We start from the raw sequence: 27,899 nt of genomic DNA, 5'->3' as shown, positions 1-27,899 counted from the left end.
GGCCTTGCTGCGCGGCCGGAGCCCCCGGGGCTGCCGGTGCGTGGCGGGCCGGCGGGGCCCAGCTTACGCCGCTTCCGGTTTTGCAGCGGGCGCCTGGGCGGCGGAGTCGTCGTCGTCGTCCCGCAGATGGCCCATCTGGCGCGGGGAGGCCGGGCAGGCTGGGCGCGGCGCTGCGGGGCGCAGGCGGCAGGGCCGGGGGCTGCGGCGGCCTCGGCATGAGGCGCGCTCCGGCGGCGGCGCCCGGCTGCTCCTTCTTGCTCTCCTTGGCGCTGCTGGGCGTGTCGCTCGCCTGCCGCTCTCCCAGCCCGCGCGGCGTGCAGCAGCAGGCGTCCTCGGCGGCCGTGGTGCTGGAGGGCAGGCTGCAGGCGGGGCCCGGGCGGGCCAACAGCAGCGCCCCCGAGGCGGCCCCCTCGCCGCTGCTGGTGAAGGTGCTGGAGGTGTGGCCCCTGCGCAGCGGCGGCCTGCGGCGCGAGCAGCTCATCCGCGTGGGCGCCCCGGCGGCGCGCTGCTTCCGCGCCGAGCGCAACGGGCGCTACATCTTCTTCCTGGAGCCCACCGAGCAGCCGCTCCTCTTCGCGCCCGCCTTCGCGCCCCTCCACGCCGCCAGGGACCTCAAGAGGGACGTGGGCCGCGTCCTCTGCGCCGGCTGCGGTGAGCCCTGCCCGGCTGAGCCCCTCCGTTGCCCGGGGAGCGGGGCGGGTTGGCCTGCGGGAAGGGCAGGGCGGAGGAGCAAAGGCCCTCGGGGGCTGCCTGCTTCTTGGGGCGGAGGCTCTGGAGGCTCGCCGTCCTTTTGGTGCTGGGATTGTGGGGTGGCGCTCTCCCTCCGCCTAACCTCTGCCGGGCGCTGGTGGGGCTGGGAGTGGGGCGGGGGGCGCCCCTTCTCTTAAGCGGCTGGCAAAGCTCCGTGCAACGCCTGAGCCGAGTTGCAGAAGGGCCCAAGGGGGGGCGGCTTGCCTTGGCGTGCTTGTGCTGGAGAACTTGGACGCAGCGAAGTGGTTGGAAGGTCGTTGCCCTGCTTTTGGAACGGAAGCGGGGCGCTCCGCTGGCATCTCTCGGTTGAAAGGGCGCACCCGGGTAGCCCGCGGGGCCTCGGGGGTCGGATGGGGTTGGAGGGGCTGCTGCTGGCTGGAAGGGAAAAGTCAGACTTCCTCAAGCAGAATTTGCGGACTGTTGTAAGGGGGTTCAGAACGAAAGGTTAAGATATGAGGCCGATGGTGCAGAACAAAATCTATTTTTTGAGCATTTGAACTGAGCAATAAAGTATGTTCTCCCCCCCCCCCCTCTTTATTTTGCACCATCAGCCTTAGACTCATTTAAAAAAAAATGTTTTAGGGACTGGTGTAGCCCTTTTATTTCCAACTAAGTTTTGGAACAGCAGGATCTGGATCCAATTGTTGCCATGTGTTGCTGCTGAGTGTGACCAGCGCTTCTCCCCCGCATGTCCCCTTCCCATATATTTGTGCATCGGTGGTCACTGACATTCTGCAGTGAATTATTCCAGTATGTTTTGTGGAGTGATCTGGATGGGGGTGGTGGTGCTGCTTTATTCAGAGGAGCCGGGGTACCCAGTGAATTGGCTGCGGACTCTGTACATGCTTGCTTGTAAGTAAATGCCATTGATTTCTAAGAACATGCCTCTTCTCAGGCTGTAAACTTGGGCATGCTTAGTTAGACAGCAGCTCCATTGGTCTTGTTTCTGCATGAAAATGCGCACGGTTGGGCAACTGATCTTAGTGCTTGGAATAGAATTCTTCATTTAGATGCCACTCTGCTGGCTGAAGGGGAGGATGACATCCTGCTGTGATGACAAATTATCTCTGCATCTAGTAGGTACAGAACAAACAAGTTCATGCAGTTGGTTCTTTCCTGAACGGGGCTTTGTAAACCGTGGTCAGGATAGCTTGGAGCTCAGTTATCACCTTGGTGGATGAAAACAGTGCCTTGGTCGTGACAGCCCATGTTTGAAACTGACTCCCAGGGGAAAAATGGTTTTATGTGAATCTGCGTTTGGCCAGTGATGGACCTTCTGCTCGCCTTCACTTGGCCGTTTCTGTCCTGACTTTTGGTCTTCTGCAGTTTGTTTCAGGGTTGGTTTTTACTGCTTTGTTAGGCGAATGAATTGTTTGGAGAGAGGCCAGCACATTTGATTAATGAGGATGCAATCCAGTTTAAGCATGGTCAACTCTTCTGCTTGAAATAATGGGAATCTGGCTGGATTGTGTTCGCTGTTAATAGTATTCCAAGGTATATAGTAATAATTCCCCAACAAATAACAGAAGTCAGTAATTTCTCTCTCCTAAGACAAACAGCTTTGTAGATCAGTAAATGATTTTTACTGTTTAGTTCATGAAGAGACCTTCTAAAGAAAATGCAGAATTCTCTGGAGGTATATTTCACTGAATAGGGCATTTGTCTGTTTATCAGGTTTGTTTTCTCATTAAGGGGCCATATAGCATGCCAGCTGTATATGTACACGTAATGGAAATTTGAAGACTGTAGCTGTATTTGTCATTTAACAGGGCCGATCACAGGTTGGTAAACTATGGTAGTTCTTTGAATAATAATTCCAGATGCTCCACTGAATTTTCTATTGCTAGAAGGAGTTTGGTGTAATGGTTAAGTGTGCGGACTCTTATCTGGGAGAATTGGGTTTGATTCCCCACTCCTCCACTTGCAGCTGCTGGAATGGCCTTGGGTCAGCCATAGCTATCGCAGGACTTGTCCTTGAAAGGGCAGCTTCTGTGAGAGTGCTCTCAGTCCCACCCACCTCACAGGTTGTCTGTTGTGGGGGAAGAAGATAAAGGAAATTGTAAGCCACTTTGAGATTCTGATTCAGAGAGAAGGGCGGGGTATAAATCCACAGTCGTCGTCTTCTTTCATTGGGGGTGTGAGTTTTGCAAGCTAGCACTTCTTTCTAAAGCCAAGAATAACTATATATAGTTCCATATAGGATCTAAGGAAGCAATTTCTTGACTTTGACCATTGTGATAAGGCAGAGGAGGTGATGCTTTTAAAATCTTACCTATATTTGCAGCCAGAGTCTCTGATAAGCCTTTGAAAGTGTGGATGGTAAAGCAGATGAGCTGCTACTGTAAGTACATTTAAAAAAATACAGGGGAGTGAAACTCCCTCAAATAAAAGAAACAATACATGTAGCTTTAAGGAAAAAGATGCCCATTGAAAGTGACTTTTGGGGTTTGCCAGCTAACAACAATATTGTCAAGCCTCCCAAGCTTTGGTTTCTGTTAAGGAAAGCGTTGGGTGGGGTGAGGAGAAGCTGGAGTGGACTGGATGGATTCCAGGATGTGGGCACAATGCTGTAGGGTGCCCCCCCCCCCACAAAGGACTCTCCCTCTGCCATGTGTGGGTGGTAGTGCCTGGCAAACTTATATGAAATACCTGAGCTGAGTTCAAGTGTGTCCAAATGGGTTTGCCTGGCCTGGATTGGTCCCCTCCCTCAATCATGTCTCCTAATTAAGGAGGACTTGCTGAGGACAGGCCCGGAACTGAGTACTCAGAAGCTCACAACCAACACAGTTTGCCCCAGCCCAGTGGCCACAGCCACCATGGGAGACTTCCTTGGAATACCAGCGTCTGGAGGTAAAGGCAGGCTTTATTCAGTCACCTTTCTGCAAAGCAACATTATTTCAACTGGCCTTCAACTAAAGTACAGAGTTGCTCAACATCATGGTATGGAACTTAGCACCGAAACTGCTGTTTTAAAATTGTTTTAATACTGTAAATTGCAATTGTTTAATTTTAACTGATATTATTGTAACTGTTTTTACTGCTTTATGGTTTTATTGTTTTATTGTTGATATTCAGTGTTGTTAGCCGCCCTGAGCCTGCTTCAGCGGGGAGGGCGGGATATAAATACGAGAAATAAATAAATATCCTCCAGGCCCTCAGTAGGGGTGAGTCCCCAAAGGTCACCATGACATCCAGGTGCATACACACACACACACACACACACACACACACAAATACAAAAATTCCCCCAAGACTCCTGCATGCAATATTACACTTCTATGACTGGGCAAACTCTGCAATACTAAGCAGATTTCCCAACAGAGGTGAAGGTGTGTGAGCACGTATCCTTTATCATAATCTGCTGTCCATGTCAGTCACTGTCATGAAGATGTGGTAACAGGAGGTTAGTTCTGGGCACAAGTGCTGCTGAGTGGGCTTTACTACGTGCTGCCACTTGTGTGATCAGGGGCTCTTGCATTCTACCATAGGAAGCATAGGCAGCCTCCGTTTGTGAACTGAGCAGCGTTCCACCAAAGAACTTGCCAGCTTGACTCTGGTGAGAACAGATGAAGTCGCACCTTAAAATCTTAACAAAATTTGTGGCAGGGGATGAGCTTTTGTGAGTTGCTGCTCAAAGCGAGCAGCGACTCATGAAAGTTCATCCCCTGCCACAAATGTTGTTAGTCTTTTAAGGTGCTACGGGACTCTGGCTTTTTTTGCTGTTGCTGCTGACAGACTAACACAGCTACCCATCTTGCTCTGTCTCTAAGGAAGGACCACATTTAGCTGCATTTGCATTAATTTTGCGAAGGACCACATTTAGCCGCATAGAATGGAAATCCATCAACCGTGTTAGAAGGATGGATGGACTCACATGCTACCTGTATCTGGAGAAGTGACTCATGGAAGCTCATACCCTGCTACAAATTTTGTTAGTCTTCAAGGCAGCAGCGTCAAACTCGTTTGATACGAGGGCTAGATCTGACATGATTGTCACTTAGTTGGGCCGAACCACGCATGCCTTAAAATGTAATGAGGTACTGGAGTTATAAACTTTATGAAGGTGCTTTCAGATGCCAAATGGCAATAGCAGGTGAATGACAATAGCAGGCTTGGTGGAATTGGGTGTGATACGCAGAGGGGCAGAAGGCATGGAGATACCAGCATTGGTAATGAGACAGGAAACCTAAGTCTCCATTCCTTCCAGGAGGATTCAGTCCAGAAGGATGCAAAGAATAAATTTATATGTCTGACACCAGAAACCAGAACATTCAGTTGCTGACCTAAGAGCAGCAGTGCTCTTACAAAGGAATTTCATAGGGAGATTAGAAAGAGATTAATAATGCAATTAATAATGACGCTCAAGCATCCTCCTGGATTAATGCCTAATCAGGGTCTTTTTGAAATAAATCTAGATTGGAACAAGAGAAATCCATTTAAAAAAAACTGTCCAGTGTAAGCCAAAATAATTTCCTCATTGTATATTGTGCTTGTCAGAAAAATCCATCCTCCCTCCCTCCCTCCCAAGGAGAAGTGTGCTTGCATACAAAAGCTTATACCTGTAATAAAATGTTACTGGTCTTAAACCTGCCATTGGAGTCACTCCAACATTGTTTTCTCTCTCTCTTTCTTCCCCTTCCGAAAGAGGAGGAGCAGCCAGGAAGAAGGAAGTGGAAGCTCTGTGTCTATGTGTGTGTGTGTGTGTGTGTGTGGGAGGGGCTTGTCTTTGTACCTCTTCTGCAGGAAGCAGCCATGAGGCTGTGTGTGTGTGTAAGAGAGAGCGCAAGGGGGAGGGGGAGGGAGGGAAGAGTCAGGAAGCAAGAAGCAAAGAGCCGCTGAGGGAGCTGGGAAAAAGCAGGCTACGGTGTAGCTGCAGCAGCAGCCCTGGAAAGGAAGTAGGAGAAGGAGGCTGCTTGGGGGCTGTGGCTCAGGCCACACGTTTGACGCCCCAGCTTTAAGGTGCTGTTGCATTCTTGCTCTTTTCTATTGTTTCAGACAGACTAATATGGGCTGCGGACAGATGGGCAGCTATGGGAGCATTGGAGGTGGGGCTGAGTTCTCTGGTTCAATCCAGGGTGGAGAATCATGATCACACACAGCAGCCTGCATATCACATGGTGAAGCATTCATGCCATTGCAGTTCACCGGTGGCTTGGGCTTGTCTGTTTTTCAAAATAACTCTGCTCGTGCACATATGTGGTGGTGAGCAAGGAAAAAACCCTGCCTGGAATGGATTGGCCAGTTCACACTGCCAAGCCATTTTGTGGCCACTCCCCTATATCCAGATGCCTGGCAATATGATGCAATCCACGTGAGGGAGTTGTTGCCACTATATTCCACCTGGTGGCTATTTACCCCATCTTTGACTCGTCTTCCACCGGGGTGAGTGCGAGAGGGGAATGGCTGGCAGTTCTGCCTGTCTGACCGTGCCCTTTTAATCTGCCTGGAGGAAGTGTCCATGTCAGGCCAAAATGCTTGTCTGAATGCAGCCATGGCTCCCCATCTTGATGTGTCTGTGAGGAGAGAATTTTTTTTATCCTAGCTTTTGCCTTTTAGGGCAAACAAATTTGATGTGCTGGGCCTTTTGAGGTTCCTTTTGTAGTTTCCTCCCGGGATACAGCTATGGGAAATTCAGAATATTTGCCGTTTTCAACTTGCTTATCAAAATAACTCTGCTTTAACATTCTAAACATTCTTTCTGGGGCACGTTCTCTACTCCCCCAATGACCAGAGGTGAACAAATGAGAGCTGTGTGTAAAAGGCTATGGAGGAGGTATCCGAGTTAAAATGAATGACACCTATTAACTGCAAATACTCTAAGCCAGTGACAGGAAACGGAAATCATTAAGAGAGGCAAACTGTAATGAAATCTTTCTGAGGAAATCTGATTTGATTTAGACTTAAACTACCTGTGGCAATCAGGTTATGTGATTCTGTTCCCCAGTAGTTTTTCTTGGTTTTTTTTTTTTTTATAAAACAACCTCAGAGGTATAGTCAAGATTGGCAAGTGTGCCTGTGTGCACACACTAAATTTCCCCCCTTGGTATTTGCTCACGATTGTCCTTTCAAGTTTCTTTCCTGCCTGTATGCGTGTGTGGGAAAGACACATGGGCTCAACAAGTAGGCCATAGGGCTCAATTTTGCCCCTTAATTATTGCCCTTGGAGGGGGGAAGTTGCTCAGGAAATGCAACTGGTGGGAAGGTAAAGGGTTGTTCATTCCTCTGCTCACACAGGCAGCTTTGAGGCTGCTTTGCATTTTCAAGAAAAATCTGAGAGGAGGATCCTGTAACAGATTATCACATGACACCAATTTCATTGTCTGATAATAGCTTTGAAATGAACCTAATATGGGCCTGTGGGTCAAGGGGAATTGGACCAATGCAGTTAAGCCTCCCTGAGTCAGGTTGCAGAGTGACATTCCTCTCCAGAAGTGTTGGAAGCAGGACTCCTTGTTGTCTCCTGTCATTCTTCTGTATACATGCCAATATCTCTGTTCCTCATCACCTGTGGAAGACAACAGAAGGGCAGGATTTGCAGCTGAGAATCTGGATGTTCTTTCACACTTTCCTCCTTAAAGAGAAGAAGAGATTGGATTTATATCCTGCCCTTCACTACCTGAAGGAGTCTCTGGGGGTTTTTACATTCAGTTTGATCCAGAGTTTTATAGTCTTCAAATCACCTGCCACCATTCCGCTTTAATTATTTACCTTTTACATTTGTGGATTTGCTCTGCTCATCTTGCATAGCCAAACTTTTATATTGCCTGCTGAAAGCGTTTCAATTTGTGTGTGTGGGTGGGGTGGGGGGTCCCTGATCAGAGGGCAGCCGGAATACCAGTTCTTATGTATAGGATTGCTTGGAAATCATGTCAATACTGCAAAAACAATACAAATTTAAATTACAAGATGAGGCAAGCAATGATATGTAAAAATTTCAAGTGCTGTCAGTTCTCATGCAAATTACTGCACCTTGTGGCTTTTGGAGGAGTCTTTTAAAACGCATGAAAACTTCTACAATACAAGTTTGAAACGTCTGTAGAGAAATGACTGGATGAAAACTAGTTTTGAGAAAAACGCTGCAGCAGCAGCACCAGAACCCATCTCACCGAAACAAATGTAGATGCTTGGGGCAGCAACGATGCAAAACAGTAGTGAGAATGTTAGGTAATGTAAAAGGCGAGTTTCCAATGCGGTGACAGTCACAATGTAAAAACACCCTCTCTCTCTGTCTCTCTGTCTCTCTGTCTCTCTCTCACACACATCTCTCATTCATTCATTGCATTTATATCCTGCCCTCCCTGCTGAAGCAGGCTTAGGGTGGCTAACAAAGCCAACTGGCATAAGCTAAAGCATTAAAACCATTTAAAGACAACTGTTATAATAAACATTAGAAGTACTATATACATGATAGCAGTACAACAAGTCGTCTTCATGTATTAGACATTCACATCCAAATACTGATTGGGTCTAAAGTCCAGGCTCTATGGTAACAAGTGCAGTTTAGTCCAGGCAATGATTTCTAGAGTCAGCAGTCAAAAGCTTGGAAGAGCTCCATCCTACAGGCCCTGTGGAGTTGTAGGAGATCCTGCAGGGTCCTAATGTGCTTGGGGAGCTCATTCCACCAGGGCGGAGCTGTGAGTTGTAACTAACCTGGCATATCTAGGGCTAGGGATTGAAAGAAAGTTTTGAAACCCTGACTGTAGTATTCTCTGGGGAACATGTAGGGAGAAAAGTGGTCCCAGGGAACATGTGGGAAAATGTGGTCCGATAGGTATGCAGGTCCTTGGCCATATAGGGCTTTAAAGGTAAGAACCAGCACCCTGAAACGAATCTTGTATGCAATAGGTAACCAATGCAGCGCTTTCAGCACAAACTGGATGTGTTCCCACAAGGAGAGACCCAAAAGCAGCCTGGCTGTGGCATTCTGCACCAGATGCAGCTTCCAGATTTGGGACAAGGACAGCCCCACATAGAGAGCATTGCAGTAGTCTAGTCTTGAGGTGACCATAGCGTGGATCACTATCGCCAAGGCACTGCGTTCGAGGAAGGGAACCAACTGCCTAATTAGCTGAAGATGGTAAAAGGCCAATTGGGCAGTGGCTGCTACCTGGGCCTCCATTGTTAAAGAGGGATCCAGGAGCACTCCCAAACTCCTAACCCTCGGTGCTGGCCTTAGTTGTGCCCCATTGAAAATCAGGCGTGGGATCTCCACCCTTGGGCCGCCTCAGCTCAGGTATAGGACCTTTGTCTTCATCGGATTCAATTTCAGTCGACTTAGCCCGAGCCAGTCTGCCACAGCTTGCAATGCCAGGTCTAGGTTTTCCAGCTCGTAGCCAGACCAGCTGCCCGACAACAGATAGAGCTGGGTGTCATCTGCATATTGGTGGCATCCCAGCCCATACCTCTGTGCAGTCTGGGCTGGGGGGCACATATAGATGTTAAATAGCACCAGGGAGAGAACAGCCCCTTGTGGCACTCCGCATAATAGTGGGTGCCTTTGGGTCAACTGCTACCCAAGCACGACCCTTTGTCCCTGACCCTGGAGAAAGGAGGAGAGGCACTGCCGGGCATACCTCTGAATCTCAGCATTGGCGAGGCAGTGAATCAGTAAGTGATGGTCAACCATATCTAACAGCAACAGTACTGTCAGTCTGCCCTGATCCAGACGCCTTTGGAGGTCATCCGTGAGGGTGACTAGCACCAATTCTGTCCCATGGCCTGGGCGAAAGCCTGACTGGCACGGAAGCGTTCTCCAGAATATTCTGCAACTGAATTGCCACTGCTCTCTCAATTATCTTGCCCAAAAAGTTTGACGCTGGTCAATAATTTGCTAATACGGCCAGGCGCAGTGATGTTTGTTTTTAAAGAGGGGGTGACCCACTGCCTCCTTGAGGGCCCCTCTTCATGTGACTTTAGATTGCTTGCTCACCCTTGAGCACCTTTGCGCATGCATGCATAGGAGAGGGACTGAAGTAATTGGGAAACTGTCTGATGCCTGCCCCTGCGAGCCCAGACTCTTGACGCTTGTCAAGAGGCCTGCATGCCTGTCCAATCCACCAACCCTGAGAGTCTGACCTTCAAGAAGGAGAGTCAAGGGGAGAGCTAGGAGCCGACGATCTCCCCATGGTTCAAGCTTCCCAATGAAGAAAGCTTTCCAGCAAGGGAAGAAAAGCTGGCCTCCACCCCGCTGCATGCCAAGCTGGGCGAGAGAGACCAAGAATACCTGCCGTGCCCTGGCTGTGACCTCTCTGCCCAAAACTGTCAAACACCTGAGCCAGGGAGTGGGAACCCTTGGGGGAGTGGGAAGGGGATGCAGAGTATAAATAATGAACAGATGTGCCTAGCCAAGGAGGATTGGCACAGCGCCCACAGAGAATGTGCAGAACCATGGTGGCTCTAACCGAGAAAGAGTACTCTACTCAGTTGCTGATCCTGGGCCTATGAAAACGACTCTGCTCTCAACAACTGAGGCAGAAAAAGGCTACCCAACCACCCTGTGGGTTGCCCCCACCAAGGCACAGGAGGGCAGAAACTTTCCCCCCTTGTACTTGTTCAGAGGAAGCCTTTACCAGTGTTCCCTAAGTCATTGGTAACATGGGAGCCTGTGTTCTCAACTTGGGGTAGGGGTACAATGAAAAGGAACACACTTTATGTACTCACAAACACACACAGACATGGGGTGGATTTATGACAACACTTATTTTGAATTATGGCTCAGATGTAATGTAGGATGAGCTTACAAATACCTTAACAGTACAAGAACAACTTCTGTACCTTGGTTAGTTGTGTGGGCATGTAATGCGGCAATGTAGAACAGACCCTACTGTGGGCTTCTTTTGGCGATGGCTCTCACGACCTGAGTTCGATCCCCGGCAGAAGCTGGGTTTTCAGGTAGCCAGCTCGAGGCTGACTCAGCCTTCCATCCTTCCACCCCGTGAAAAGTCTGCCGTGAAAACGTTGTGAAAGCAACGTCACCCCAGAGTCGGAAACGACTGGTGCTCACACGGGGGGCCTTTCCTTTTCCTTTCCTCTGACGACAAAAGGAGAAAAATATGGGTGCATCTTGAAAAGAAGAAGATGAAGAAGAAGATATTGGATTTATATCCCACCCTCCACTCCGAAGAGTCTCAGAGTGGCTCACAATCTCCTTTACCTTCCTCCCCCACAACAGACACCCTGTGAGGTGGGTGGGGCTGAGAGAGCTCGCACAGCAGCTGCCCTTTCAAGGACAACCTCTGCCAGAGCTATGGCTGACCCAAGACCATTCCAGCAGCTGCAAGTGGAGGAGTGGGAGATCAAACCCAGTTCTCCCAGATAAGAGTCCGCACACTTAACCACTACACCAAACTGGCTCTCCGAAAAGAATATTAAACTTGCCAACCTGTTCTTTAGTTCCTTTAATAGTCAACTCATTTGGCTTAAGATCTCAAGTCAGGCCAGACAATTTTTTAAAATTGTATTATTACTAATGAGTTGTCACAGTCAGATATTTGACTGATGGTGTTATGCAATCCAAGATCTAGCCAAGTTCTTGGGAATCGCACATAATTTTCACTAGATTCTTGCTGTTCTAAGCAATGCTATCTTCTGCAACTGGGTTGAGCTGCTGATGTTTTTGTTGTTGGCAGTAGTAGGTTTTGAATTCTTTTTTATTTCTAAATTTGGAATTAGTCCTTTATTTTCTTTCTTTTTCTTACCTTAACCCATCGTTTAAAAAACAAAACACCTTTTCCTTCCACATAATTACCACCAAGAAGAATTTTGCAGTGGCTAAAATAATCCTCAAATACTTATCCTTGAATAAAATAGTGCAATCTTAGTTCTGTCAACATCCCCGAAATTCCTCAGGGCTGGATCCAACCATTTTGTTCTACGTAGGTCATACCATCTGCAATTTAGAAAAAAAAAAAAATCACGCGATCCAGCGTTTCAAGCCTTCCCCATCCACGTTTGTGATATTTGTCCTGGAATGTGATATTCATATAGCACTCTCTCAGAATTGCTGAGTGCATTCATCCTCTTGACTTGTCAAGCTTAATAAATATTTGTTTACCACTGCATCATCGTTTTAGTCATCGGTGTAGCTCTCTCCTTCAGGGACTTCCTGCCCATTAGATGACACCTACCCCAGTCCAGAAGATTGCTTCAACCTGTGCCTGAGGTTTTCTGTTGTGTGCTAAAATAACTCTTATCAAAACAACTAATAGTGTCAGCAGAATACTAGCCGGACCATAACCTAATGCAGAAGCAGGGGTTGGCGAATCCAGACTAAGCTTCCCAGTGGCAAAGTGGGGTTTTCATACCTCCTCTGCTGATCTCACCAGCCCTCCCCGCTGCCTTTCCCATCGACCTCCACAAAATGCAGCTCCCAGGGGACGGGGGACTGCAAGGAATGTCATGAGGGGGCTCTGCGGCAGAAAAGGGAAATCAGTGGACATTTCCAATTTCAACAGGGTCCTGTCCAAAATGCTTGCATCACTTGCGCCATAATCCATTAAAAGCCACAGGGCTATTTTTAGGCCAGCGCTTGAAAAGGTGTTGCATGAAATAAAAATTTGTTAGTTTTTTATTTAGATCATTGATTTCTCATTTGCGCTTCTGCTGCCGCAGCGTCCTGTATTGGATTAGAGATGCAGTGAAATAAAGTTAGGTCATATTAATGCAGATACAGTTGTCACTGTTTATTTGAAGGTGTGTCAGAATATGGACAAAAGGCATGCCTCAATTAGCATTCTCCACTTGACATCAGTTGCTGTTGAAGAAAGTGTGCCGCAGGAGGCTTCCATAACAAATGTGAGAATCCTGTGAGTGGGGTCTGGATTTATCCCACATTTTGCTTCTGGAAGGGCTCTTAGCTGGCTGCCTTCCTTTCCCTTCAGAGCAGCCTGTAGGAGTTGAAGGGATCTTGGAAACTGTTTGGGATATGGAATAAGGGGCTGTGTTGGAAAAGCAAGATCAGTGGAAATTCCCTCATGCAAAGCGGTGGTCATGCCTGTTGATTCTAAGGTAGATTGATTTAAATCAGAACACTTTAAATCACCAAGGAGAAGGCCAATTCACATTAATTTCAACCCTGTTTTTTCATGTAATATTTAGATAGCCCCTGAATAAAAGTGCATACTAATTGGTTGCTTTTACTTTACTTCACTTTATTTGATCTATATCCCGCCCTCCCTGCCGAAGCAGGCTCAGGGCAGCTCACAGCAATAAGATCATAGCAATTAAAATTTCACAACAATAATACCTCAAAATTTAAAATTCAGTAGTTAAAACAGTCTGGGGCTAACGTCGTTTGGTGTTGTATCACTTCCAATGGCTTCAGTATCTCTTCAGTTTTCCCTACAATAACAGTGACTCAGCATCCGTTAAAGGCCAGCCAGAAGAGTGTGGTCTTACAGGCCCTGCGGAACTGGGCGAGGTCCCACAAGGCTCTCACGTCCTCCGGCAGTTGGTTCCACCAGTAGGGGGCTGCTACCGAGAAGGCTCTCTCTCTAGTGGACTTTAGTTTTGCCTCCCTCGGCCCAGGAATCGCTAATAGATTTTGGAATCTAGATCTGAGTACTCTCTGGGGAATGTGTAGTCCTAAAACACGACACGATTCAGAGGCACTAAGCCTCTGAATCCCAGAGCCAAGAGGCAACGTCTGGGGAAAGCCTCAGCCTCTATGCCCTGTTGCTGGGCCTCCAGAGGAACTGGTTGGCCATTGTGTGTGACAGGAGGCTGGATTAGACGGACCACTGGGCTCTCCTTACAGTGTTGTAGACAGCTGCTTTTCTCTGCCTCCTCTTCTTGTCGTGCTTCTGTCCTTTCCTGTCTTATTCCTTCCCACAGAATAAAATTATCTTGATCCTAGAAGCAAAGGCTGATAGTAATTCCTGGGCTCTTCACAAGAGCAAAGGTGAATGTTCTTTGATTGATATTTATAATTAGAGTACTGAGCCAGTTGCACAGATCAGGTAATTGCTAGTCGTAAAATTAGGAGTAAACGGTGACACGAGGGCAGCACCTGCGATGACTTCCCAGTCTTGGGCCCTCAGAATGAAGACATCATAGAAGTACATCAGTGTTTATGATGCATGGCAATTGCTGAAGATGTTTCTCTTGCAGGTGAACTTCATGCTGGGGATTATGAACATATATGAAGCTGCCTTATACTGAATCAGACCCTCGGTCCATCAAAGACAGTATTGTCTTCTCAGACTGGCAGCGGCTCTCCAGGGTCTCAAGCTGAGGTTTTTCACACCTATTTGCCTGGACCCTTTTTCGTTGGAGATGCCAGGGATTGAACCTGGGACCTTCTGCATCCCAAGCAGATGCTCTACCAGTGAGCCACCGTCCCTCCCGTTATTGGGAAAGGAGCTGAAAATAAAACAGCCGATACTGTAATGCCCCTGTATAGATCTATGGTGTGGCCCATTTGGAGTAGTGTGTGCAGTTCTAGTCACCAGATCTCAAAAAGGAGATCACAGAGCTGGAAAAAGCACAGTTTGAGCACCTTTCTTATGGGACCCGGTCATTTCAGCATAGAGGAGAAAAGACTGAGGAGAGACGTGATAGAAGTTTACAAAAAATTATATGTGGGGGTGGAGAAAGTTGACATGAAGAATCTCTCCTCCCCTCCCATAAGGACATAAGAAGAGCTCTGTTGGATCAGACCAATGGTTCATCTGGTCCAGCATCCTGTCTCACACAGTGGCCAACAACAGGGCACAGAGGTCAAGGCCTTCCGCTGTTGCTTCCTGGTTCTGGGATTCAGAGGTCTAGTGCTTCTGAATGTGAAGGTTCCCCTCTTGCCCTTGGGGCACCTAGTGAAGTTGATGAGCAATAGATTCAGCACAGAGGAAAGGAAATGTTTCTTCACTCAATGAGTAATTGTGGAATTCATTGCCAGAGGATGCAGTGATGGCCACAAGCATGGATGGCTTTAAAAGATTCATGAAGGAAAAGCCCATCAGTGGCTCCTAGCCATGGTGACTGAAAGGAGCCTCCACATTTAGAGGAAGAAACCTCTAAAAACCAGTGCATGCGGACTTCAGTGCTTTAGTTGTTGACCCTCCAAGGTAGCTGGTTGGCCCTTGCATGAAGCAGGTTGCTGGACTAGATTGAGCACTGGTCTGATCCAGCAGGCCTCTTTTATGTTCTTTGTTCTCATTTTGTAACAAGGTTACTTGTAAATGAAACGCTTCTAGCCGAGACTCAACAAAATTTGTCAGAGGTAAGCTTGTTCTGTAATGGGAAGTTCTCTTAGTGAGCTCATCTGCTTCCAGCAGTGTGTGGAGCGTCTCTAGAGGATGCTGCTCCAAGCCAAATGCAAGGCAAAATGCTGGACTGGGGCCAGGGAGGGGAACTTTTCATTTTCCAGTGCCCGTCACAGTAATTATTTGTAATAAATTTCATTGCCTTCTTGTTTCACAAATCTTGTGCCGTATATATCAGGGCAGTAAGCACTACAAATGGAATTAGGACTTTTATAAAACCTTAGAGTGGTTCATATTCAGAGCTGTCCAAAGACAGCTTCTGTAGTGCAGCTGAACTGGAGTACTGGAGCGGGAAAGACTGTTTATTGGTTGTGATGCACGATTAATGCTTCCAAATCTCCTTGCATGATTTGAGATTTGTAAATTATCATCTACTGTGGGCAAAGTGAGAAACCATTGGATGTCAGTAGGTGACTTTGACTGTGGAAGCAGCAGGTGGAAATTACACGCCCTTCCTCTACTACTCTGCTGCCAGCTGCCCCCCTCAGTGGCATTGAAGGGAGCCCCAAAAAGGACAGCTGAGCTACCGTTACAGATATTTGTATGCCATGTGTAGTCTGACCCCAGAATTGCCAGCCCTCAGTGTGTGGTGGTGGGAGAAGAATAATTTTAAAAATCCCTGTTGGGTTGATGGCATGACGTCACTTCTGGGAAAACCTTGAAGTGGTGCTGTGCCTCTCTAGGAATGGCCGGAAAGTCTGTGGTAAAATCGTAGCATTTCCAATGATTCCTTGTGGGGCATGATACCACTTTTGAGTTTCCCCCAGAAGTGACATCACACTATTGTCAGCCATCTCATGTCTTCCCTCCTCTCCCCCCTGTATGCAGCTGTTTGCCTGCTCATGTCTGGCAACTTATTTAGCTCTCAGACTCCTATTTTATAAATAGGTAGCTGAATTCTAGAGAAAGTGATTTCCTAAAGGCCAGTGACTAGCTATAGAAAGATAAATTGAATTTGCATCTTCCAGTCCACAAGTTATTAGGCTCCATCTGGTTATATGAAAACCTGTCTCATCCAGATAGTGAACAGTTAGGTGTATAGGTTAGGTGGAATACAGGGTGTATTCCAAGAAAAAGAAAGATATCTTTGTCCCTTGATGGACGGGGACAAAGGGTGGCAATTGGGGGAAAGCTGTCCCAGAGGCACTCACTAGTGTGTGGGGTGCCACAGGGGACAGTTCTCTCTCCGATGTTATTTAACATCTACATGCGCCCCCTTGCCCAGATTGCCCAGAGGTTTAGGCTTGGGTGCCATCAATATGCAGATGACACCCAGCTCTATCTACTAATGGACGGTCGGCCTGACTGCGTCCCGAAAAATCTGGACCTAGCTTTGCAGGCTGTGGCAATTTGGCTCAGGCTGAGTGGGTTGAAGTTGAATGCAACGAAGACAGAGGTTCTTTGCTTGGGCCGCGGTGCCCCCGGAAGGGAAATCCCTCTTCCAGTTTTTGACGGTGTGCCGCTGAAAGCAGCCCACAGAGTCAAGAGCTTGGGGGTTCTTCTGGAGCCTTCACTGTCAATGGAGGCACAGATAGCGGCCACTGCCAAGTCCGCGTTTTTTCATCTTCGATGGGCAAAGCAGTTGGCTCCCTTCCTTAAGCACCGGGACCTAGCAACGGTGATCCATGCAATGGTCACCTCGAGACTGGATTACTGTAACGCCCTCTACATGGGGCTACCCTTGTGCTGAACCTGGCGGCAGCAGCTGGTGCAGAACGCAGCAGCTAGGCTGTTGTTGGGACTCCCGAGGTGGGAGCACATACAGCCGGGGCTGCGCGGGCTGCACTGGCTGCCGGTGGTGTACCGGGTTCATTACAAAGTGCTGGTTATTACCTTTAAAGCCCTATATGGCCAAGGACCTGCCTACCCAAGGGACCGTCTCTCCCCATATGAACCCCAGAGAGTGCTGAGGTCAGCTAGAAAGAACCAGCTGAATATCCCTGGGCCAAGGAAGGCCAAATTGAAGACTACTTGGGAACGGGCCTTCTCTATTGCAGCTCCACTACTGTGGAACCAGCTCCCGGAGGAAGTGCGGGCCCCTGCGGTGTTTGGACCAATTCCACAGGGCCTGCAAGACCTTTCTCTTTAAAATGCTCATCCAAGATAGATTCGCTGAAGATGTTTTTAGCCACTGAATTTTATAGAACATCTGAGTTATAGCACCATAATGTTAATTTAATATAAGTCGATTTAAATGATGGTTTTATCTAATTGTATTATGGTTTTACTGTGTATTGTATTTATGTGTTGTGAGCCGCCCTGAGTCTGCCTTGGCGGGGAGGGCAGAATATAAATAAAAAGTTATTATTATTATTATTATTATGACCATCACCTTTACAGCTCAACTATAATAGGTATAAAAGGCTCTCAATTTATTCTCAAATTCTCTACACAATCTCACCATAGCTGCATATTCTTCCATCTTACCTTTCCACTCTTCAAGACAAGGGCAAGCCTCATTTTTCCGTTTGGTTGCAAATACCACTAGTGTCACCATTAGCATGGATTGGAGAACTTGGCTCCAGAATTCAAGAGGTCTCTGTTTCTGCTAAGGAAATGACCTGGTGCCTGAAGAACCGGCAATCTTCCTGAGATCTGAGTAGTCACGAAAGAAGTGTCCACACTTTCTCAAGCACACCCTGGACCTCTCATCCCTCCCCTACGGGTATCTGTAAGCCTGCTGTATACCAGCCTAGTCAGAGTGTTTTTTATACAATATAATATACTTCACTTTGTACACCCCTTGAGGATGCTGAAGAGATCCGCAGCTTGATACATGATGCAACTCAGAATGGGTTTGTTACAAGGCTAATAGCAACCAGACAGTTGCAATTATTGAGGGTCGCTATTACTGCCTCAATTTTTTGTTACATGATTTATTTTGGCACTAAATATCATTAGGACACCTGTTATTTCCCCCTTTCCTATTGGTCCACCAGTGTGTGAGATGAGTGCTTCGAGTCCAGAAATACGTGTGGCTGTATGCTTTACATGTCCTTAGTAACTCCTGACATACCACCTGCCACCCTTGGCTTGCCAAGTCCAATTCAAGAAATATCTGGGGACTTTGGGGGTGGAGCCAGGAGACTTTGGGGGCGGAGCCAGGAGACATTAGGGGTGGAGCCAACATCAAGGCTGTGACAAGCATAACTGAACTCCAAAGTGAGTTCTGGCTATCACATTTAAAGGGACGACACACCTTTTCAATTCCTTCCTTCCATAAGAAACCATGAAGGATAGGGGCACCTTCTTTTGGGGCTCATAGAATTGGGCCCCCTGGTCCAATCCTTTTGAAACATGGGGGGGTATTTTGGGGAGAGGCACTAGATGCTATACTGAAAATTTGGTGCCTCTATGCCAAAAAACAGCACCCCCCCCCAGAGCCCCAGATACCCGTGGATCAATTCTCCATGATTTTCTATGGGAATAAATCTCCATAGGGAATAATAGAGTTCCCAGCAGACATTTCCCTCCCCTCCCCCCGCTTTCTGACGACCCTGAAGCGGGGGGAGGGCCTCCAAACCGGGGGATCCCCTGCCCCCACCTGGGGATTGGCAACCCTACTTGAAGATGCCGGAGCGACAAGTGGATTTGCTTCTGTATTGCTATCTCTGTAAGGATCCTTGGGGCCTAAATGACAAGGAGTTTTGATGCCAATGTCAGCGATGGGCTGAAGGATTCTTTAGGCTTTGCAAAGTCTACCCAACAGTCTGCGGAATTGTGAACCAGATGTGGAAAGGGCAGATGCATTTCCTCACGGGCGTAGCTGTGCAAGTTCCATTTGGCACATTTTAAAGGCGGGTGGGAGTATAAATCTCCTGCGCTTCCTCTCCCCAACTGTTTAGAAAAGCAGCCGGACTGCCTTTTGCAAAGGCAGAAGACAACACTAAGGGACTCCAGCCATTGTTAAAGCTGGGCAAAAACTAGCCTTTCAGCTCAATGCCTTGGGACTGAACCTGGCAAATAATATAGGGACTAGGCTGTTTCCCAGAAGGTGCCACCTCCTTACCTCTACTACAAACACCATGTGCCAGGTCCTACCTCCTTAGGTTCAGTTTGAACAAGAAGGGGAGGAAAATATGTGGAAACATTAAACACGCATAAACACAAAAGACCACTCCTTATCATTCAAGCCCTTCCTCGACTAATTCCAAGCGTCTGCTCCCCAAACTGCCTGAATGTCACTGAGGAAAGCTCAGTGCTAAAGAACTGCCCCTGGCCAGCACTCCTGCATTTCAAAATCTCCCCCCACCACCACCACCACCCAAAAAATTTTTTCTATCAGTCTCTGCTCCTCGTAGTCACAAGAGAGGAAAGATACGGATGCGCACATTGCTAAGCACACTGGGCTAAACCATGAAAATGCAAGTTGTCACTCTTCTGCCAGCTTCATGCAGTGAATCACAGAGACTTAAAATACATTATCCCAAAAACATTGCCTGAAGGGATATTCTATGAACCATTTATGGGCTGAGATGCAAAAGAGAATTCTGACATGTGCATTGCGGTGAATCTTGATCCTCCTCTGCCTAGAAAACAACTCCCATTTTTGCACATCACACAGAAAACAAACATTCCTGCAGGCACATGCATCGAGCTAATGTTAAAAAGGGACTTATAGAATCAAAGAATTATAGAGCTGGAAGGGACCTCCAGGGTCATCTAGTCCAACCCCCTGCACAATGCAGGAAACTCACAAACACCTCCCCCTAAATTCACAGGATCTTCATTGCTGTCAGATGGCCATCTAGCCTCTGATTAAAAACCTCCAAGGAAGGAGAGCCCACCACCTCCTGAGGAAGCCTGTTTCACTGAGGAACCGCTCTAATGGTCAGGAAGTTCTTCCTAACATTGAGCCAGAAACTCTTTTGATTTAATTTCAACCCACTGGTTCTGGTCCTACCTTCTGGGGCCACAGAAAACAATTCCACACTATCCTCTACATGACAGCCCTTCAAGTATTTGAAGATAGTGATCATATCACCTCTCAGCCGCCTCCTCTCCAGGCTAAACATGCCCAGCGCCTTCAACCTTTCTTCATAGGTCTCCAGACCCCCGACTTTGCAGAGCTGCAACCACCAAGAGCCAGTTCATGGCTCAGTCTAAATTCACCCATATTTGGCTCAACCTGCTGAGATTCAGCAGAGGTCAGCATAAAAACATCATCATCATCATCTATTTATTTATTTATTTTATCAGATTTATATCCCACCCTCCCCTGGTGGGCTCATCTTCCCAGAAAACGAAAAAGGTGGTTTACAATGATAATACAAACTATAAAAACAATTAAAACCAAAATAGCAGAAAATAACACATTAGATTCTTTAAAAAGCAAGATGATGTCCAAGTCCAACATAAATACAACATAAATATAAAATCTACAAAAGGACCAAAGACATTGAAAGGTAATCTTATTCTAAGACCCTGATGATGGCCCACTTACAAACACAGCTTTCTGAGTTTTATTGACACGTCTCATTTAAAAGGCAGGAACATAAAATCAAGTTCTAAAAATCCTTTTATATACACAGACCAAAGATTACTCCTCTTTTAAGAGTCATCTCCATTTTCATTGGGCAGGGATTAGTTCTGTTGACTAGAAGCTCTGTCCCTTTCTGGCTTGTATGGGGATCTTCTGTGATCCTCTCACTCCTCTTTGCCTCCTTCCCAGTCCTCAGTCAGCACTAAACTGTCTCTTCTTCAACAGTCAGTTCCCAATCATTATTTCTTAACTGAAGCTCTTCACAGAATTTTATCTGAACAGCCTGTCACTCGAAAGTTCTTGGACTCTGCGAAACATTAAACCCTTGACAGTCCATCACACCATGCTCATCACATATAGTGTGAAGTGAGTTTCAATGAGCCCATTGAGAAAATCAGTACAGCTAATGTATCCAGGCTCACCTCAACCACCAAGGCTCTCCTTTGTTTAATCTTCTAACAGATTAATAAATCCTCTTGTTTCCCCAGTTCTCTCATGCTCCGAGATGAGGCATTTTCAAGGGGGACAACTTTCCATGCAAATTTTTCATACTTTGCAAGTTCAGATGGAATGTGGCCTCACAGCTACCAGCCTGCTCAACCAAGGGACTTATACATTATGGCATCAGAAAACATCCAAGATTTTCCTCTATGCTGTTGACACACTTTGACCTGTAGCCATAAATCTCACAACTGCTCCTTCATTGCTTTGAGCCATTTAAAGGGTAATACAGTAAACCAGGTCGTCAGAGATTCTAGCACTATGAAAACTGGCCAACCAAACAGCAATTCCAACAGACTACTTCAGTGGCAGACATTTTTATGCAAAGCATCTTGAAATCCATTCTCAGGACCAGCAAACACTGGATTATGTTCTATAAATCCACTCAGTTAAAAGTGACTCCTTCCTCCAACACAGGGAACTCTGGTCAGCAAAACAACCTCTTGTTTTTGGGAGAATCTCCTCACCTCCAACAAAGATGGTGGTATCAGCTGGCAGAGCAGTAGAACACAGCCCATCACGCCTCACATGTTAATCAACTGAAAAAGAGTTATGCTTTAAGAGTCAGGTCAGGGTTCACCAAACCCTACTCATACCAGATGTAAAGTCTAGGCTGGATCTCAGTCCACTGAAGTCAGCAGGCTCAGAAGGGTGTAATATTTAGGAGTGCTCTCTTCTGCTGACATTGACAGTGCTGTCAGGCCCACCATGTGCCTTCTTGACCCACGCCCCTCATAGCTAGTTAAGGCTGGCAATGAGAGGATACTGGGCCTGTTGATGGATGTTGTCAATTTGTCCTTGGCAACAAGGATTTATCCAGAGGGCTAATAGCCACTGATGGACCTCTGCTCCATATTTTTATCTAAACCCCTCTTGAAGATGGCTATGCTTGTGGCCGCCACCACCTCCTGTGGCAGTGAATTCCACATGTTAATCACCCTTTGGGTGAAGAAGTACTTCCTTTTATCCGTTTTAACCTGTCTGCTCAACAATTTCATCGAATGCCCACGAGTGAATATACCGCTCTTGAAGAAACCGCTCTTGAAGAAACCGTCTTTGGATCCTTTAGATCCTGCTAATTATCATCCAATGTAAAATTTATCATTCCTAGGTAAGGTAATTGAGAGAGCAGTATCTGAACAGCTGTAGGATTTTCTGGATGAAACATCAGCATTAGATCCATTTCAATTCAGCTTTTGCCCTGGCCATGGGATGGAGATGGTGTTGGTCGCTTTGATAAATGATTTCCACAGACAACTAGATCGGGGTGGGTTGGCACTGCTATTATTGTTAGATCTAACAGCTACATTTGACACAGTCAAATTTTGGTTTGTATACTGTTCATTGCCCTATGTGGCATTTTATCCATGGGTATTTAACTTCTGGTCTTTGACTGTAATAAAGCCAAACTGAATTCAACTGAACTGATACAGTCAACTATGATCTGTTGACCCACCGCCTCACTGACATAGGAGTTTGGGGGTCGGCCCTTCAGTGGCTTACTTCCTTTCTCCATGGTTGGAGACAAAGGGTGGCCTACAAGGCCTTGAGCAGTCAGGGACCAATGTATCTGTGGAACTGTCTTCTTCAGTATGTCCCCAGGAGGGCATTGTGCTCACATAATAGTAACCTGTTGGTAGTCCCCATCACTAAAGATGTCCAGCTGTCCTCAACATGGGCCAGGGCCTTTTCAGTCCTGGCCCCAACCTGGTGGAACTCTCTGCCAAATTCCATCAGGGCCCTGCAGGATCTTATGCAGTTCCACAGGACCCGTAAGGCAGAGATGTTCTGTCAGGCCTTTGACTGAGGACAGCAATCTTCAACGGGTGCCTTGTTCGCCCCCCTCCCCACCCCTGTCAGCAGAGTGGTCAGCCCTCTGCGATCTGAATAGATCTGAATAAAGATAGATCCAAGCAGGCAGCCGTGTTGGTCTGAAGCAGTTGAACAAAGCGGGAGTCAAGTGGCACCTTTAAGACCAACCAAGTTTTATTTAGAACGTCAGCTTTCATGGGCTCTCTTAAGTATTAGCCATCTGCTTTATATTGATCTGAGCTTTTGTATGTTTTTAACCATGTTTTTACTGTGATAGCTTTATAGTACTTGTTCAAATGTGCTGTATATTGCCCAGAGTCCTGCTATGGCAGGGATTGAGCAATCCATAAATTTAAGCAGTCAGCCAGACAGCCAGCCAATCAAAAGCTTGCACCCTGAACCTCCTAATGGTCTCTAAGGTACTACTGGACTCAAATCTAACTGTTCACTATCTGGATGAGACAGGTTTTCATATAACCAGATGGAGCCTAATAACTTGTGGACTGGAAGATGCAAATTCAATTTATCTTTCTATATCTTTTTCTTGGAATACACCCTGTGTAATTTTTAAGAGAGAAATATCTTCAGATATTGTAGTTATGTTCTATTGTCTGCCATCATATATGAGAAATGCATTTTATTAATATAGTTGACTTCATCTGTTGTATATAATTATTCATATCTATAAAATTTTAAAATGAATTTTATCTCCCCAAATCCCTCTTTCCATTTGTCTCCCTCCCTCCCTCCCTCCTTTCTTTCTTTCAATTTTTTTAAAGAATTATGTGCAAATTTTGGAGCTAGTTCTTCAGAACTGTCACATCAATGGGACTCCTTTTCCCCAGCTTATTCTACTCTCCTCATTTTCAGTCTCTTAAATTAAGCTGCTTATTCTCTTGTAGGCCTTTGGCTTTTTTCTTCCTCAGACAACAAACCCATTATGTCTTGGTCATGGCTGGTTGAGGTCTACTTGGCGGCCTTGTAGGGATGCCAGCCTCCAGGTAAAAAAGAATTATACCCCGCCCTTCACTACTCAAAGGATCTCAGAGTGGCATACAGTCTCCTTTCCCTTCCCCTCCCCACAACAGACACCCTGTGAGGTAGGTGGGGCTGAGAGAGCTCTGACTGCTCTTGAGAGGAACAGCTCTGTGAGAACTTGTGACTGACTCAAAGTCATATGAGCAGGTACATGTGGAGGTGTTGGGAATCAAACCTGGTCCTCCCAGGTAAGAGTCTGCACTTAACTGCATTTCTCATATATGATGGCAGACAATAGAACATAACTACAATATCTGAAGATATTTCTCTCTTAAAAATTACACAAGGGTGTATTCCAAGAAAATCTAACATTGTTATATTATACAGTTTTAATTTACCCCATCATTCAATATTGCATTTTGATTCTACTGTCTTAACAAATAGTTTTATCTGCCGCATTTCTAATGTATAAGGAAGAGAAAGAATAAAGATAAGGCACTTTTACAAATATTAAAGGCAATATAAAAATAGGTTAAATAGGTTAGGGGAGGGACGGTGGCTCAGTGGTAGAGCATCTGCTTGGGAAGCAGAAGGTCCCAGGTTCAATCCCCGGCATCTCCAAAAAAGGGTCCAGGCAAATAGGTGTGAAAAACCTCAGCTTGAGACCCTGGAGAGCCGCTGCCAGTCTGAGAAGACAATACTGACTTTGATGGACCAAGTGTCTGATTCAGTAGAAGGCAGCTTCATATGTTCATATGTTCATATATGTTCAACTGCTACACTAAACTGGCTCCAGGTAGGATCTGGAGATCTCCCAGAACTACAGCTCATCTCCAGACTACAGAGATCAGTTCCTGCGCCATCCCTGGCTGCATCTAGGCTGAGTGCTGGCCTGCAGTCTTGCATCACCAGCAGCGGCAGCCGAATTTATTTATTTAAGCATTTGTCCCCCGCTTTATTTCCTTAGCCTAAAGCCACCTAACGTAGCAACCAGTTGTACATGCATAAAGTACAATGTAACAGTAAGCAAGATAGAACGGCATGCAAGATTAAAAAAAACCAGCACGGTCAGAGCTGCCCAAACCGTTTCACCAGCACCAAACACCCTTTTGCAGTAAGACTATTTTGCACGCCTTCCGGAGTCCAGAATGTGAAGTTGCCCTTCACACCCATTCTGGTAAGCCATCCTGAAGGGCTGGTCCTAGCCCTGACCAAGCAGACCTGTTGCCAAACGGACAGTGCTGAGAGGCCGTCCAAAGGCCACAGATGGTGCCTGGGCATACATTTGGTGATACAGTTTGATGGTCATGGTAGCCTGTGCCCCTTGCTTCGTTCACTCACACCGTCACCCAGCCAGGTCCAGGCTCAGGGAAATGCTGTTCACCACTTTGGCGTCAGGCAGCAGTTTTTCTCCAGGGGTCCTGGAGGGTTTTTCTGAGCATGGAGCAGAGGTCACTGGTAGGGGGGAGGTATTTGTGAACTTCCCTCATTGTGCTAGATGTGTCAAGATCCCTTGCCCTGTTTAATGCCTTGTTCTATCACTGTTCTATTCTGAAACACCTGCAATGCTGCTGGGGGGGAAAAAAAGGCCAGCACCATGCTGGGAATTATTAGGAAGGGAATTGAAAACAAATCAGCCAGTATCGTAATGCCCCTGTATAAATCGATGGTGCGGTCTCATTTGGAGTACTGTGTGCAGTTCTGGTCGCCGCACTTCAAAAAGGATATTATAGCATTGGAGAAAGTCCAGAGAAGGGCAACTAGAATGATTAAGGGGCTGGAGCACTTTCCCTATGAAGAAAGGTTGAAACACTTGGGGCTCTTTAGCTTGGAGAAACGTCGACTGCGGGGTGACATGATAGAGGTTTACAAGATTATGCATGGGATGAAGAAGGTAGAGAAAGAAGTACTTTTCTCCCTTTCTCACAATACAAGAACTCGTGGGCGTTCGATGAAATTGCTGAGCAGACAGGTTAAAACGGATAAAAGGAAGTACTTCTTCACCCAAAGGGTGATTAACATGTGGAATTCACTGCCACAGGAGGTGGTGGCAGCCACAAGCATGGCCACCTTCAAGAGGGGTTTAGATAAAAATACAGAGCAGAGGTCCATCAGTGGCTATTAGCCACAGTGTGTGTGTGTGTGTGTATATATATAAAAATTTTTGGCCGCTGTGTGACACAGAGTGTTGGACTGGATGGGCCATTGGCCTGATCCAACATGGCTTCTCTTATGTTCTTATGAAAACGAACGTATTTGGGCTGTCTGCCTCTCAAGGTCATTACTGTCTGTTAGAGTGTTCTGCTAACGAATTTCACAGTGTGACAATATCTGCCTTGTAACAATGGAGTGTTTTGAACTTATCTCGCGCTAGAAAGGTAGACGCGCGTGAAACAGCTAACTGCTTCCATATATATTCGCTCACCTTCAACCCACCTTAATTTCGTCACTGGCTTTGCCAGTGGTACTATCCTGTTTTACAATAAACACTAAGCCTGATGAAATGGAGAGTTGTTATTATTGAAGATAATTGTAGACCTGACAGATCGGGAGGGACGGTGGCTCAGTGGTAGAGCATCTGCTTGGGAAGCAGAAGGTCCCAGGTTCAATCCCTGGCATCTCCAAAAAAGGGTCCAGGCCAACAGTTGTGAAAAACCTCAGCTTGAGACCCTGGAGAGCCGCTGCCATTCTGAGTAGACAATACTGACTTTGATGGACCGAAGGTCTGATTCAGTATAAGGCAGCTTCATATGTCCATATGATGACTCTGGAGGTCCCTTCCACCTCTATGATTCTGAGTGTGGGAGACCAAAGGCACGGTTTATGCATGCTGCTTCCATATTTGCTCCACTGCACCAAGCCCTGTGGTCGGCCTGGTCCTTCTCTCTCAGCTCAGCCTAACCTCACAGGATCAGCATGGGATGAAATGGAGAGGGAAGAATTCTGGGAAACGGTTCCCAAGGGCTGGTCCTGCTGCTGCATGAGCCTGGGTCCGGATCCTGCTCTTTTGGAGGTGTGCGTGCGTGAAGTGCTGTCAAGTCACGTCTGACACTGGTGACCCTGTGAGTCCATGTCTTCCCAAAGGTCCTGTCGTTGCTCAGGTGTTGCAAACTGAGGGCTGTGCCTTTCTTGATTGGGTCAGGCCATTTCACGTTGGGTCTTCCTCTTTTCTTACTACCTTTGCATTTTCCTAGCCTGACTGTCTTTCCCAATGAATCTAGTCTTCTCATCACCAGATTTTTGGAGGCATGGAGGCTTCATGCATCTCTAAGCTGAGGTCGTTTTAAATGATGATGTGCCAGAACAGGAACCCCAAAAAGGAGGTTATGAAAAAAAGATGCAATTGGGAAAACACTAATTTTGAACTCTGTCTCTGAATGTGAATGCCCAATGATTGTAGATTGCAATTCATCAAAGGAGCTGTGGAAAATGTTGGAAATTCAGCACAAGCAGAGCTGAGATGCACAGGCCTTACTCCTAAGAAGGCGCCTGCGCAATTTTAAATTGCATGAAGCTGAATCTATGTCTAAGCATTTAGACTATCATCCTTTGATGAGGAAGTGTGCTCCTGAACTGTCCCATTGTGTTACAGCTCAGTTCCCTTTCTAACAATGCCCTCATAAACAATCCCGCTTGGCCTGGATTTGTGGAATGGCAGGGATGTGGGAGCCTTCCTGACCTCAACTAGGCCATTCCGCAAGGTGGGGGCTCTCACTGGGCACAGACAGGAAAATAGTCCAGACCAGGATTTTTGAGGTCCTTTTTATCTGCAGGCTTTTCTGTACACTCAACTTACTCCTGATTTTCTTGGGAGTCAATCCCCACCAATTGGAATAGGTTCGGGCATTGCTGTTCTTCATGTTTGTCCTCCCTGAGCATTTTCACCATGTGGAGTCAGTCTGGTTTTCTTCCACACCTGCCTTTTAAAATAAAGAACATAAGAACATAAGAGAAGCCATGTTGGATCAGGCCAATGGCCCATCCAGTCCAACACTCTGTGTCACATAAGAACATAAAAGAAGCCATGTTGGATCAGGCCAATGGCCCATCCAGTCCAACACTCTGTGTCACATAAGAACATAAGAGAAGCCATGTTGGATCAGGCCAATGGCCCATCC

The 27,899-nt window shown here is 46.8% G+C and overlaps 1 protein-coding gene across 1 annotated transcript in view; it reads left to right on the top strand.

Annotated features, from left to right (window-relative positions):
* Positions 1-215: 215 nt before the first annotated feature.
* The window catches only part of NRG2 (neuregulin 2), a 277,373-nt gene continuing 249,689 nt past the window's right edge, over positions 216-27,899 (top strand). Inside the window, exon 1 of the mRNA XM_060254104.1 lies at positions 216-651. Within this exon, the coding sequence (XP_060110087.1) occupies positions 216-651 (436 nt within the window). The remainder of the gene's footprint in view (positions 652-27,899) is intronic.

The sequence above is a fragment of the Heteronotia binoei genome, chromosome 14 (assembly GCF_032191835.1).
Source record: "Heteronotia binoei isolate CCM8104 ecotype False Entrance Well chromosome 14, APGP_CSIRO_Hbin_v1, whole genome shotgun sequence".
Classification (NCBI taxonomy): domain Eukaryota; kingdom Metazoa; phylum Chordata; class Lepidosauria; order Squamata; family Gekkonidae; genus Heteronotia; species Heteronotia binoei.
This window is presented reverse-complemented; position numbering and strand designations above follow the sequence as displayed.